This window comes from Musca domestica, unplaced genomic scaffold (genome assembly GCF_030504385.1).
Source record: "Musca domestica strain aabys unplaced genomic scaffold, Musca_domestica.polishedcontigs.V.1.1 12, whole genome shotgun sequence".
Lineage (NCBI taxonomy): Eukaryota > Metazoa > Arthropoda > Insecta > Diptera > Muscidae > Musca > Musca domestica.
The window spans coordinates 14,664,358-14,679,078 of record NW_026712155.1 but is presented as its reverse complement, the minus strand read 5'-3'; the positions used below and the strand labels follow the sequence as shown (position 1 = coordinate 14,679,078).

General features: G+C 38.6%; 1 protein-coding gene across 5 annotated transcripts in view; it reads left to right on the top strand.

The window, feature by feature from the left end:
- Positions 1-14,721, top strand: part of LOC101899083 (casein kinase I) — a 91,339-nt gene that overhangs the window by 2,117 nt on the left and 74,501 nt on the right. The window contains exons 2-3 of one of the 5 annotated variants that reach the window (XM_059118294.1): positions 8,945-9,292; positions 10,971-11,705. In XM_059118294.1, the coding sequence (XP_058974277.1) occupies positions 11,677-11,705 (29 nt within the window). In that variant the 5' untranslated portion in view covers positions 8,945-9,292; positions 10,971-11,676. Of the gene's footprint in view, positions 1-1,427; positions 1,663-2,325; positions 2,343-8,944; positions 11,706-14,721 lie in introns of those variants that run through there. The other 4 variants (XM_059118293.1, XM_059118291.1, XM_059118292.1 and 1 more) reach the window with 4 other exon arrangements.

Sequence of the window (14,721 nt, the reverse complement as noted above, 5' to 3'; positions counted from 1 at the left end):
AAATCGATAATTTTACTATAATTTCCAAAACGCTTATAAATAATACCATCATGTGACCACTTGTTGTATAGCTTTCAAACGATACCTATATTGTCTATATCGGGTAAGGGGATCCGGGTCTTGAACCCGGTATTTCGGGTCAAAAACCTGGGATCGCGGTCCGTTCCCCCCAAAAAAAAATAATAATATCCCGGAATCAAGGTAAAAATACTTACCTCTGGAAAAATTTTTCGAAAAATCGAAGTGTTTTTACTAAACTAGAGGGGTTCTCAGGTACCAAAAAAGTCGCCATTGGTTCTTATCTTGGGTCCTAAAATATAAGGGCATAAATTGAATTTAGCTCCAGCTGGCGGAAATTTTTTTGGGGGAAATTAATACTTTCCAGATAAAATCTAAAAATAGCTCCTTTTGTGAAATTTTGCTGATTAGTCGCCATATTCCCGCCATAGAGTTGTTACTATACTTTGGAGCCATACGTAACGGGAAATATGGACCCACCTCCCAGAAATGTTTTGTTGTTGCAATTCGTATATATAAGCCTACATGTAGTGACATTTCGGTTTAGAAACAGCAAAGTAAAAGGGATATTTTTGATTTTTGAATATATGGAACTCTGAATATTTGATTCCCGCGAAAAAAAACCAGCAAATTATGCCGCTGTGATTAGGATTACAAGACCTGCCATCGGTAAAAATTTCAGATTTTTCCACCAGCTGGAGCTCAACTCAATATGTTTCAAAGTTCGGGTCAAAAAAATTGGTAAAATTCTGGTCCAATAATTTAAATTTGCCTTCGTTAAAAATTTCAAAATTTTCACCAGCTGGAGCTAAACTCTATTTTTTTTTTCAAAGTTCGGGTTCAAAAAATTGATAAATTTGATATAACTCCCGAAATGTTAAAAAACCCGGATTTTGAGCCCGTAGTCTGTCTCCTATAATATTATTTTGTAAAACATAAATAAATCAAGGTTAAAATTCTTTTAAATAAACGATAATGTTAACATGTCTTTTTTTATTCATTTCTAATTGGAATCCAATTGATATTTTTTTGTGTTAGTCAAGTTTTTCTGCTTAAATGCTGTGGTGTTATCAATTCATGGCAATTTAATGACTAGTTATGTTTCCAACAGGGAAATCATAAACAAAACATATGATTTGACATTTCACAACTGCTGCGCTCTTTCGAAACGATTTAACATATTAATTTCTTATTTGTGCAATTAGTTTTCTTAAAATACATTGCTTTCGTCTAAATAATTAATATTTATATATAATTAAAAATATTTGCAATTTGTTATGCTTTTATTTTGATGGAAAACATTTTTTTTGCAACACTGATTGTTGCTATTTCACAAATCAACTAGAGATTGGCAACCCTTCCGAGTTTATTTGTCAAATGCACGAGAGAGGCCCATAGCTGTCAGAGTAGTAACAAGAGAGTTTGGCATAATAGGAGGAAGAAAAAAAAATCGGAAAAAGAATAAATGCAGAAAGAAAATAAACTACACCCCGACGACGACGAAAGTCTCTGACTGTCTGCTGTCTGTTTTAAAAAGGAATATCATTTTGTGTTGTATATAGTGAAAAAAAGAAAGAAATAACAATATTCCAAAATCCAATTACAAAAAACACTTGCAAAAATGTAGTTAAATTAGCAAAAAAGGTGATTATATTTTGCCAATATACAGACACAAGAAGAAAGGAATCAAATGCAAACATTTTTTTCTACTCTGTGACGGCGGTGGCCTAAATTTTGTTAACGCAGAGACAGACAGATTGGACCACCAACCAACAAGCTTTCAGTTGAAATAATCCAATGAAAATACCACTTCACTTGGGTGGGAAATAAACAAAATTGTGATTGAATGAACAAAAAAGTGCACGTTTCAGTTATAAAATCAAAGAAATGACCAAAAGCAGTCACAAAAAACTTTTTTTTTGTGGAAATCAATGAGCAATCATTATACTTTCATAAGTATATTGCTGCACAAACACACGAACCATGGTTTTCATCCATACTACATATATATATATTGATATCTATATTTAGTGTCATATAGTGTTATCTCTTTCGTTTGTGTTACCATACATAGCGGGTTGTGTGGTAATGGTGTGTATTAAAGTCACGCCTGTCTCGTTTGTTTTTCTTCTTCGTCAAAAGAAGAAGAAGAACAAGAAATGTCAAAATACACAAAGAGCGAGAGATATTTAATAGTGCGAGAGTACTCATAGTTTTCAATGATACCAAAAGAAAATTTTCAAGTGAGAGATTGTGAAACATAGACGAAAAAGAAAATCCAACAAAATGAGAGTAGAGGAGCAGTGATTAAATAAATACTTCAGGTGTTTTATTTATTACCCAGTATTTTTTGTGTGTTTGTTCTTCTGACGTTATGAATTAAAAATGACATAAGTGATTAATTGATATAATAAAAAAAAAAAACACAAATAATATTTGAAAGCGATATCTTTAAAACAAAATGTTTGCTCTATATACCTCTACAAGAGCTTGAATCTTGGTGGGTAGGTAGGAATGTGGGAGTTTGACGTGAAAGGTTTTGCACAAGCAATTTGTCATTCCTACCCCAACCCACCAAGCAACAGCCAGCCAGCCAACCTACTTATTAATCAAAAGAACAGCAGGAAAAAAGGGAATAAGAAATGCAGGAAAAAATCATGCTTATTAGAATCTGACCTCTTTTGGGACTTGTTGTTCCACACAGTTAGTTATACTTGTTGTAATTTTCTTTTCTTTCTGTTCCTTTTATTTTTTTTGCAATTCAACAGAGTTTAGTTTGATTTGATCCAAGGACATCAGAGAAATCAGCAATTAGTTTGAATAGAAATGTATATTATTGAATATATATTTGATTATTGATTTAAATCGTTACAGAATAGCAAGCAAAAATGTGCATGCGAAATGATAACTAGGAGCCTTAGACAATGGCCTTTGGAACCTTGTGGAAATATGGAAAGGAAATACTTAGAGTGCATATCGGAATATTGTAAGAATTGATTTGTTATTTGGAACTTGTGGCCTTTTCAATGGTATATTTAAAAATCGTGCTTGATTAGTTCAGATTTTTAATGTTTAATGCTATTTCAGACAGTAAATATCTTTAGTTTCGGTGGCCAGTTCTTTATATTAGCAATGAAGAAACCAGAAGTTAGACAAAGCAGGGCATTTTAGGTTCAACTATGTTGTGAAAGGTGCAGACGTCTCAAACCGTATAGGGCCCGAATTGACAAAGATGTACAGAACGTCCACGTGTGATACACGCCCGCACATTACGCTGCATATTTCTAATTGCCTTGCCAAACGTACCCAACTTAATCCATAGGATCTTTGGCTACAGCCCATGAGATTAGCTGACTTTTTAAATCTGGACACAGAATCAGAACCAGACTAGTATTCTAGAAACAGCTAACATATATTACTGCTACAACAAGAAATACTGATTCAAAGACGTGTGGCACGCCTTCTAGATCTAGAAGACCTATAGAAGTTCTTAACCAGAGCAACAATTCACACGCTCTGGTTAAGAACTTCTGTAGGTCTTCTAGATCTAGAAGGCGTGCCACACGTCTTTGGTGTCTAGAAGACCTTCTACAAGTCTTCTAGACTTTGGAGACCCTGTGCATGTTTTTCTAGACGTAGAATAAATAGCAGGTCCCTCAACACTAAAATACCTTCTGCAGATTTTCTAGACGTAGAAGACCTTCTGTAGATCTTCTAGGCATAGAAGATTTTCTGCAGGTCTCCTAGACCTAAAAGACCTTCTGCAGATCTTCTAGATTCTGACGACCTTATGCAGATCTTCTAGACCAGGGTTGTTGTTGTTGTAGCAGTTTTACACGTTCTGTTGTTTTTTCCGACTAATCTGGTTCTTCCTCAATGTCCAGGTTTAGGAATTCTGCTACCTTTATGGGCTGTAGCCATAGATCCTCTGGACGGAGTTGGGTAGGCTTGGCAGGACAATTAAACAAATGCAGCGTATTGTGCGGGCCTGTATCACACGCTGGGCAGGCGTTCCGCACATCCTCATCAATTCGTGCCCAATACGAATTGAGACGGCTGCACCATCCTGAACGTAGTTGGGCCAAAACTACCCTGGTTTGCCTAGGCAGCCGACGTTCTTCAGCTGCAATGGATGGGGGGTGGACTCCGAGTATGGCATTCATACTGTAATTATTGACTACCTCTGCGACTGCATCAGTATGAATGCTATTCAGACCTGCTTGATAGGCTTCATGATCTAGAGGCTCTCTCTTATATCGCTGGACCTCTCTCTCTAGATCGTGCAGGTCCTTCCTGACACGCCTGGGTGGGGGAGTTCTATCCACCATATGGTGGTTAGGGTGACTCCCGCGATAACACCCAAGCAGGTACTGCAACGAAAGCATATGATTATGCTGACGTAAGGGAAGAACCTTCGTCTCCTCATGTAAGTGGTCCACAGGCGTCATGAGGAGGCACCCTGTTGCAGTTCTCAGGGCGGCATTCTGACAGGTCTGAATACATTTCCACTGCGTTGCACTTGTATTCGCCGACCACACTGGAGCCGCATAGCTAACCACAGACCGACCTATCGCTTTATAAGAGGTCAACAAGGTTTCTTTATCCGCACCCCAAGTGCTGCCGGCTAGCGCCTTGAGGACCTTGTTCCTACTTTTCATTTTATCGCAAATAGCTGTGGCTTGCGCGGAAGACTTGAACATGCTATCGAATGTGACCCCAAGAATTTTGGGGTAGTTGGTGGTCGGAATTATATGCCCCTCGACCTGCACATTCAGCTGTGTTCTCATCTCCGCAGTCCATGTGGTAAATAGTGTGGCCGTCGATTTAGTGGCGGATATTTTCATATTCCTCGCGTGGAAGAAGGCGGCAAGCTCCGCGAGATAATTATTCACCCTGACACATATGTCATCAACTACAGGACCCGACGCCATGATCGTACAATCATCCGCATAAGTTACGATCTCGATGCCGTCTGGAGGGCGCGGAATTCCGGAAAGGTAGAGGTTAAACAGTTCCGGAGATATCACCCCACCTTGGGGAACTCCCTGTTTCACTCTACGAGGCTTGGACTTCTTATTCCGGAATTCCACGTACGACTGGCGTCCACACATATAGTTGACTACCCAACGTTTCAAACTTGGCCGGAGGGTAGTGTTCTCAACGTCCTCGAACAGCGTGGCATGGTTGACCGTATCAAAGGCCTTTGATAGGTCGAGAGCCACCACTACTGTTCTGTGGCACGGCCTGTTCTGGTTGAGTCCTCGACTGATATGTGTGGATATGGCGTGCAATGCTGTTGTAGTGCTATGTAGTGGACGGAAACCGTGTTGATGGTTAGCAACTGAATAGCTTCCTCTGATACTGGGGAGGAGTAAGGCCTCGAGAGTCTTTGCTACTGGCGACAAAAGCGAAATTGGCCTGTATGATTCGCCTTTGCTGGCATCCTTGCCAGGCTTCAGTAGCGGGACCACCCTGCCCATTTTCCAGGCTTCGGGAACTATGTGGGTGGCTAACGACAAGTTAAGGACTTTGGTTAAATACTCAACTCCCGGCGTATCCAGTTGCTTCAACATTACCATTGATATTCCGTCCGGGCCCAACGCTTTAGATGACTTAGCGTTTCGGATGACATTCGCAACATCACCCATCGTAAACTGTGGAGGTACATCCTCGGCGGGAAGAGCTCTTATACGACGTAGTACTCTTCGCCTCGCCCTATCACTCTCGGGGTGCTCGACAAATTGGCGGTTAAAACAGCCAGCGCACCTCTTCGGATCAGTCACAGTTACGTCGTTGAATGTGACTGCTGTCCTATCATCCTTTTTCCCAGGGTTCGAGAGTGACTTTACCGTTACCCACAGTTTACTCAAATCGGTTCCGATGTTGCAACACTTCAGATGGTCTAGCCACTTTTTCCGCTTATGCTCCTGTACCAACCGGTTGACTTCCACTGTCAGTTCACTGACTCTGAGATCAGTAGGGTTGGTACGTCGGAGCTCATCACGCTCATTCGCTAATCCCGCTGCCTCTGCTGGGAAATTTGGTCTTACTTCGGGTATTCGACCAGCAGGTATATAGCGAGCGGCTGCAGCTTTGATGATGTCCCGGAAAATCCTTTCAGCTACCCGAACATCAGAAGGATTGGGCAGTTCTCTGAAGCGAAGGTTGGTGAACTCTCTGAACTCGGGCCAGTGGGCTTTCCCATGGTTAAGGAAAGTGCGGCGTTCAGAGGTTATGAAATCGGGCGATCTGCTGATGGAGACGATTATCGGGAGATGGTCTGAGCCAAGAGAAATGACGGGTTGCCAAGTCACGTCATTTATCAGACCGGGTGACACGATGGTTAAGTCTGGCGAACTGTGACACTCTCCTCTTATTCGGGTGGGGGCATCCTCGTTTACCGTGCAAAATGTGGAGCAGTCAATCTGCTCTGCCAACGCTGATCCCCTCTGGTCATTACCTAGGACGGAATGCCACAACTCATGGTGGGCATTGAAGTCCCCTAGTACCAGGCGGTTATTGCCTTCCAAAAGTGGGCTTATATTAGGCAAGTAACGCGGTTCACAGCTATTAACCGGCGGGATATACACATTAAGCACCTCTACCTCGGCAGTACCACACTTGACTGCTACCCCCATACACTCCATGTACGGGTCACTAGAGACTAGCTCAAGCGAGATAGGTCTGTATTGAACAGAATGGTGTATCAGGAACGCTAATCCCCCACCTCCACTTCTGGTGCGATCTTTCCTCAATACGTTGTAACCATTGCAACGTTGTAAGCTACAATTTTCATTGAGCTTGGTTTCCTGCACCGCTGCGATCTTGATATTCCTCCGATTCATAAAATCCACTATCTCATCAATTTTACCTCGGAGTCCGTTGCAATTGAACTGCAAGAACGATGCATTGTCCGGAATTGGAACAGCAACATGTGGCGTTAAGTGCTGCGGTAAAGGTTGCTGTCCTGGAGACTGCGGGGGAGTTCCATACTCCGACGACGACTCGGAAGTTGACGACGAGGTCGTGGACTCACTGGGGACTACGTTGGTGCAGCACGAAGCAACATAGTCCCTATCGCTATAGTCTCGCAACCGGGTTAAACCGGAACAATTTCTAAAATGCACCCATCCTCTGCATCCATTACATCGCACCGAGACTGATCTATGGTGGATGGTGTTTTGGCAAACCGTACAGAACCATGGTCCGGGGTTTTCCTCAAGCCCGGCACGGACCAGAAGAATCCGGAGCAAGCATTCCGGGATGTGCTGCTCCCAAAACAGAAAAATAAACAAACACGAACATGTATACACTGGGTTGGCAGCCGCTGGCCGAAACTGGAGTGTTGTTGTTTCGGGTCAATCCGGTGTCGTAGAACCCGCTGCCGTGGGATTGTCTAGACCAGGGTAATCTCGTCAAGCCAAATCCGTGGGGAAGCTCGAAAGAAGGTATTCTCGCCTACTTAAGCGCTCGGTCCTAATCGACCAGTTAACAAAGTCCCCTGTGGCCAAGGCACCCAGCGGTGAAAAGTATATACGGGCTGGTAAGACCTAAAACCCAATCGGAAGGGGAAACATGGAACCTAAAGGAAAATCAAAGGCATTGTAGGATGTGTTCAAAGAGAAATTTTCCTGTTTCCCTCGAACACCTCTACGTCCAATAGAAATTCGGGGCCTTAGTTGAAGGTACATAAAACTTCTCTAATGTTTCTAAGAAAGTCATGGAGGACTTCTGCCTGTATGCCAATTACATGGAGACCAGGGTAATGCCGTGACGTATAGGCAAGGAGTTGCCCACCCTTCGACCATCAACTCCTGGGGTTATAAAGTCAAGCCAAGTACGTGAGGAAGCTCGAAAGAAGATTTCCTCGCGTATCCAACGACTCGGTCCTAGCAAAATCCCCTGTGACCAATGGACCTGAGTAAATTCTATACCGGCTGGAGAGACTCAAAAGCCGTTGGGCAGGGGAAACCCGGAACCCAAAAGTTATCGCACGATGTGTTCAAAGGAAAGCTGTGTTGTTCATATGTTTTTCACAGAGGAACTCTACGTTCAATAGCAATTGGGGGCCTCAGTTGAAGGTATCTCAAATCCCCGGTTGATCACTAGAACTAAATGCGGATATTTACTGAAATTTATATTTGATTATCTATGGATGGTCTATGAAAGATTGTTATTGAACCCTGGACATGTCAAGATAGTGTTTTACCATTGCACCTTATTGGCTTATTGGTCTTCAGATTTTCAGAGAATACCTTTGGTTTTCAGTATATTTTTGTTTCTACGGAGAAGACAAATAGGCCTTATAGTTTACTCTTAATTGTTGGGATTTATACCGCTGGTCCTGATCGTGTTAAGGAAAAACGCCTTTATTTAAAAAGAAAGGAAAAACACCTAGGAGTCATAAAATAATTTGTGTGGTTTTAGGCCAAACCTTTCTATTCCAGCTGTTTACAAGAGACTTACATGTAAGGATTCTTTAATGAAAAGGCTTCTTCTTCTAATCCTTTATATTCCAGCTGTTTACCAAAGTAAAGGTGGGGATACATAAAGCGCTTATCTGGCTGGCTTAAGTCAATCGGCTGGCTTCTTCAGAAGTGAACCAAGGAGCCTAGGGCCAAAATCGAACTAAGTTAACTTAAAGCTCCTTCCTTCATCTACGAAGAATCCAGCCGATGGCTTTAGCCAGCCAAATATGCGCTTTATGTATTTCCACCCTAAGACTTACAAGGAAAGATTCTTTAAAGTAAAAGCTCCAACATTTCAGTGCATATCAGAAATCTTTTGATCTTTTGACAAATTCATTTGCATTTTTCTACGCCAAACCCTTTGAAGAAAACCTGAAATTATGTATTTCTTTACTTTGTACCTATTTTCTTTTTTAAACCTACTAACGATTCTCTTTTCTTGCTTTTCTTTTTTGCAGCATTTATGAAACAACTTTACAAATATAAATGGAAATACTTTACTCATCACACACCTTTTTGTAAAAGAAGAGGGCCCAAGTGCAATTAACTCCTTAAGCAAAAGAAAAACCACACCAACACACACATACACACAAAGAAACCAACACATACACACGCGCAGAAGAAACCGATTACCCAACAACAACCAAGCAAACGCCGCCTAAGCAAGTCATCATATTTCAAGAAAAATAATAAAAAAAAAGAAAATTTAACCAGACGTAACATAAAAAAAACAAAACGAAAACGTTGACATTTCTCAACATTCAATTCAACAGCAAGAAAATTCCTTAATGAAATTAAAAAAAAAAGTAAATAACATCACAACAATTCATAAGTTATAAATGTGCAAAAGCAAAATGCAATTGATGATAAGCGGGAAATAAAGCAAAGGGCTCGTGGTCATCTTTCTTTTGCAGTGCAGGAAAAGAAAAGGCAACAAAGAGGACAAGAACAGCAACAACAACAGGAACAGTAATCAATGTTATGATTAAATATCAATAGCAAGTTTATTAATACATATTGTTTATTGGTATGGTATGGCGGTATTGAACAATCCAATCTCGTTGAGAAAAACGACAAAGAAGTAGAAGACCAAACCAAACAAGGAATCAGTTTAAAGTTCATAGTGCAAATGCTGCTGATGAAGAGCTTGTGAAAATTTTGAAAAAAGAAAATATTAAAAAAAACCTAACGAAAGCAGTGGCATAATTTGTTTTGTTAAATGTGTAAATATTAATAATTTTTCTTCTGAAATCAAAACAAAATAACAACTAATGCAAATTAATGTAACAACAATGAACCAATGACCACCGCCCGCCAAAAGTGAAAAACATAACAGTAGTAGCAGCATCAAATCAAATACCTTTGACACCATAGTCGTCTTCGTCCCTATTCCATAACTGTGCACAAACATTTTGTTTAATTCCAACAACAATAGCAACATTCTATGACATTTTCCTACTGCTTGTTGTTGTTATCACCATCATCATAATCTCTTTGTTGTCGTAATTATTATTGTTGACCCATTATTGACCCATTGTCGTTGTTGCCGCCGCGTCATCCTCGTTGCCGTTGTCTTTTTGTTGCTGTGCGTCATAATTTCTTCTTTTATTTGGGGGCATTTCCAGTTGCATTTCAACGTTTTCTCCTCTTCTGTTTGTTTAATATAAGCCAAATTTCAAGATAACTAACAACAACCACCACCAATAGCTGAGCAGCAAGCAGTGCTACACTACAACAAATAACATTTTCACTCAACATCATAATTTCATCTTTCAAGTCATAACATTCTCAAAATATTTACCATTAACATCGTCATCTTCATCATCATCACCATCTTCAACTGCTTTGGAAGTCGCTGCCTCAAAGTAACATCAAATTTTTAACAAGCTCCCAAGTTTACTCCACCACCACCACCACGACCGACCACCAGACAGCACTACACCACACCAACCAACCACCATCATCATCAATAACAAATAACACACATTTACTGTATGAAATTCGCAACAGAAGAAACAATCACCAACAGCAAGCCGATTTGACAGACAAACAACAACAGCAACAAGAACAGGAACAGTCACCAAATAGCAGTTTTTCTTTTGGCTAAAAAGAAAAAATAGAAATCAACAGCCAGCAACAAAAAAAATAGAACAAAAAATCAAAACGTGAGCCATACAACATACCCAGAACAGAGCACGACGACGGCCAAGTGACACAAACAGAATTGTACATTTTATTTATTTTCTTAACTTGGCTGCTGACTGCCAGTTAGTGTTTAGAACACAACGACAAGCTGCTGCTCGCCCTGTTTCAAGCGATAGATATTTTCTTCCTGCATCAGCCAGCATTGTACAGTACCATAGTGTTGTTGTTCGTTCCTTTTACTCCTGCGTTAATTTCTTTTTGTTCTGTATATTTTGCCAACGCCAACAACAATCAACAATAAATTTTCTTTTCTTGGTTCCTTAGTTATTGTTTCTTTAGATTTTAGTGTTGTGCATTTAAATAAATAAAAAAAAAAGAAAACGAAACAAATTTCCATTAACAAAACAAAAAAATAAAATCAACTAAATTATCAAAAGAAGTTAAAAAGAATAATAAGAAGAAGAAGCAGCAGCAAATATCTCTCTCATTACTCTTGTCAAGAAACAAACAAACAACAGTCGTGTCAATGTTAGCAAAACGTTATCGTAACGTCAACGTACGTTATTGTCGCCGCAGCAACAGTAGTAAGATAGTAAGAGCAACACCCCCCGCCTCTAACTGAGAGAAAAAACGGGTCAGTGAGTGTGAGTGGTGATAACTGTAAGACAAGATTTGTTGCATTTTCGGTTTGTTTTATTTTGCCTTTTTTTGTTAACGTTAAACCGTTTAATTTGTCACTATAATTGTACAAAAACGAAGTGAAACAAGAAGCAAAAACAAAAAAAGGGGAGTGAATGCGTGAAAAACTTTGGTAGCAGTAGTGACGTTCGCCGTAATTTCTGTTCATCAGTTACGCACATTGAACTCCAAACAAACAACAATAACAACACATCCAGCTAAGAAAGGAAGCAAGCAACTACACAACAACAGAATCCATTCTCCATTCTAATCATTGTCGTTTTATTTTCGTTAACGCATCGTCGTCATCGTTGTATTGTCATCGTTAAATCGGTGAATTATCATCGGTGCGGTCGGTGTGTACGAAATGCAGCGACGTGAACCACGACAATCAGGGTAAGTGTTTCGTATTGTAATCAAGTTTTATTTTCTAAATATAACCATTTTTTTTACGTTAGTCAAATCTTATCTTAGCACTCCATTTCTTAGTTTTTTTTTGCCTGCTCTCCTTATTCATAAATAAGTTATTATTATTTATGATCGTCAATGACTTTATCAAGCTTTATGTGTGCACCAAGCACATCAGGTTTATTTGTACCTCTTATTTCAATAGCTTACAGTTAGACATCAGTTATAGCTGTCAAACTGAATGAAATTCAACATTTTTACCATGAATCGATTATCTTCAATTGATTGCCTGCCAAGGAGAGAGAGAAATGAAAATGGAAAATAATATAGAAAAGAAAGTTTTAGGCATGTGTAAAGGTGTGAATACATAAAACGCTTTTTTGACTGGCTTAAGTCATCGACTGGCTTCTTCGTAGAGGAACAAAGGAGTTGTAGGTAGACATAGTTCGATCTTGGCCATGTGCTCCTTTGTTCTTTTCCGAAGATGCCAGCCGCAGTCAAAAAAACCTTTTATGTACTCTCACTTTAAGAGTTATGCTTAGATGTTTATTTTTTTGTTGTAAATGGAATATATTTGAATTAAAACATTAAAACATAAACGGGAAATTATATGCTAGTATTATATAAAAAGGAAAACCCATGGTGAGAATGCGGACTTTTTTTTATACCCTCCACAATAGTATAAAGGGTATATTAAGTATTTCATTCCGTTTGTAACATCTCGAAATATACATTTTAGACCCCACAAAGTATATATATTCATGATCAGAACAGTATTAGCTTGTTTGTTCGGGATACTATAGTATTTTGTTGTTGCAAAATTGTCAGGCGTTATCCCTTTATTATTGTTTTTTTTTTTTTAAACAACGTTTATTTATTAGTGGAGAACGATCAGCCTAAAATTCTACGTCGATTTAGTGATGTCCCTCCGTCTGTCCGTCTGTGGAAATCACTTCCGAACAAAATGAAGTAGATGGATAACATTTTACTCAAATGTGTATAATGTCTACAGGACTTTTGGTATTGAAAATGGGCCATCTAGGTCCACGTTTTGGTATAGCCCCCATATAACGGTACCTCCCGATATTCTGTATTTTGATGATTTTAGCGACATTACTCACCGGAATTGTTTCAAATTTGGTATTTGAAGTTCGTAATGGATACTGCAGCCTCAGGCAGAAAATTGTCTGTGCAGGTCAACATTTTGGTACAGCCCCCATATAATAGTACCTCCCTATATTGATGATTTTAGCTACATTATTCTCCGATTTTTTTCAAGTTTCGCATTTGAATATTTTAATGGCTTATGACAAAAGTCAAAAGTCTACGTCATCATTTATTTGTTATTTTTAAGATTTTAATAAAATTTTTAACGGATTTTATTTTTTTGGAGTGTATTCAAGTTCGATCCGGCCGAACTTACAACTTTTTTACTTGTTAATTCTTAAATTTCATATTATTTATTTATTTACATGCACAAGAAGCCATCAAATTATTTCTTCCTATTTAAATGCAATTATTCATGGAAATGCGAAAAAAATACCTAGTATACCCTACTTGTAGAATGAACGGTTTTTTTTATAGATTTCGTGTACCCTAACCACCAACTAATCACCTGTTACGTTGCCTAAATTTGATTTAAAGCACATGATTCCCAAAATCTCCTAACTTTGAGAATGAAACTAGGTATTTTATGCACAAAAATTATTTTAAATTCGCGAGTTTCATGTCATATATTTCTTTACATGCACTTAAAGTCATCAAGTTAGTTCTTCACATTTAAAATTAAATTATTCATGACAATGCAAAAATCACACCTAGTATACCCTACTCATATAATGAACAAGGCTTTTTATCGATTTCGTGTACCCTAACGACTAACTAATCACCTGTTACGTTGCCTAAATTGGATTTAAAGCACATGCTTCCCAAAATCTTCCAACTTTGAGAAGGAAAATTGTTTTTTTTTTACACAAAAAGTTCATGTCATATATTTCTTTACATGCACTTAAAGTCATCAAGTTAGTTCTTCACATTTAAAATTCAATTATTTATGGAAATGCAAAAATCACACCTAGTATACCCTACTCATAAAATGAACGAGGCTTTTTATCGATTTCGTGTACCCTAAGGACTTACTAATCACCTGTAACGTTGCCCTTATTGGATTTAAAGCACATGATTCCCAAAATCTCCTAACTTTGGGAAGAAAACAAGGTATTTCATTATCAAGTTTTTCTTCCTATTTAAAATTCAATTACTCATGGAAATGCAAAATTCGCACCTGGTGTGCTCTACTCATATGTTGAAGGAGGCTTTTAATTTCGTGTACCCTAACGACTAACTAATCACCTGTTACGTTGCCTAAAGTGGATTTAAGCCACATGATTCCCAAAATCTTCTAACTTTGAGAAAGAAAATAGAGTTTTTTCACACAAAAATTGTTTTAAATTCGTGAGTTTCATGTTATGTATTTTCTGACATGCACTGAAAGTCATTATCAAGTTATTTCTTCCTATTTAAAATTCATATTTTTCAAGGTTCATCATACTTGAAGGTATGTTGTTTTTTCTCCCAACACATGGCAAAAGTTCAACAACCAACCTATATATGTACGTATGGCAGAAACTTTCTTTATGAGTTCAAAGCTGACATGATGTGGTGACACCTACACTTTGAGTTTTGTTACACTTTGTCTAATTTGGAAGAAGCTGGTGTCGCCTTCGCAAGAAAAAAAGAATATTAGAAAAAAGAACGGCAACAACAACTAGAAATATAAAAGAATGGACAAAAAAAAAAAAACATTTTAATGACGCCATACACCAATTCTTTCACTCTCTCTCTCTTTCCCTCTCTTGGGGATATTATTTTGTTTATTGGATTGTTATTTTAACAATACAAAGTAGTGGCATTGTACGGCTTTTGTTTTTGTTTTTATTGGAAATCCATAATACAAAGTTGAAACAAACATACAAAAGGTCCTCCTCCTGGGGTCGATATTTTT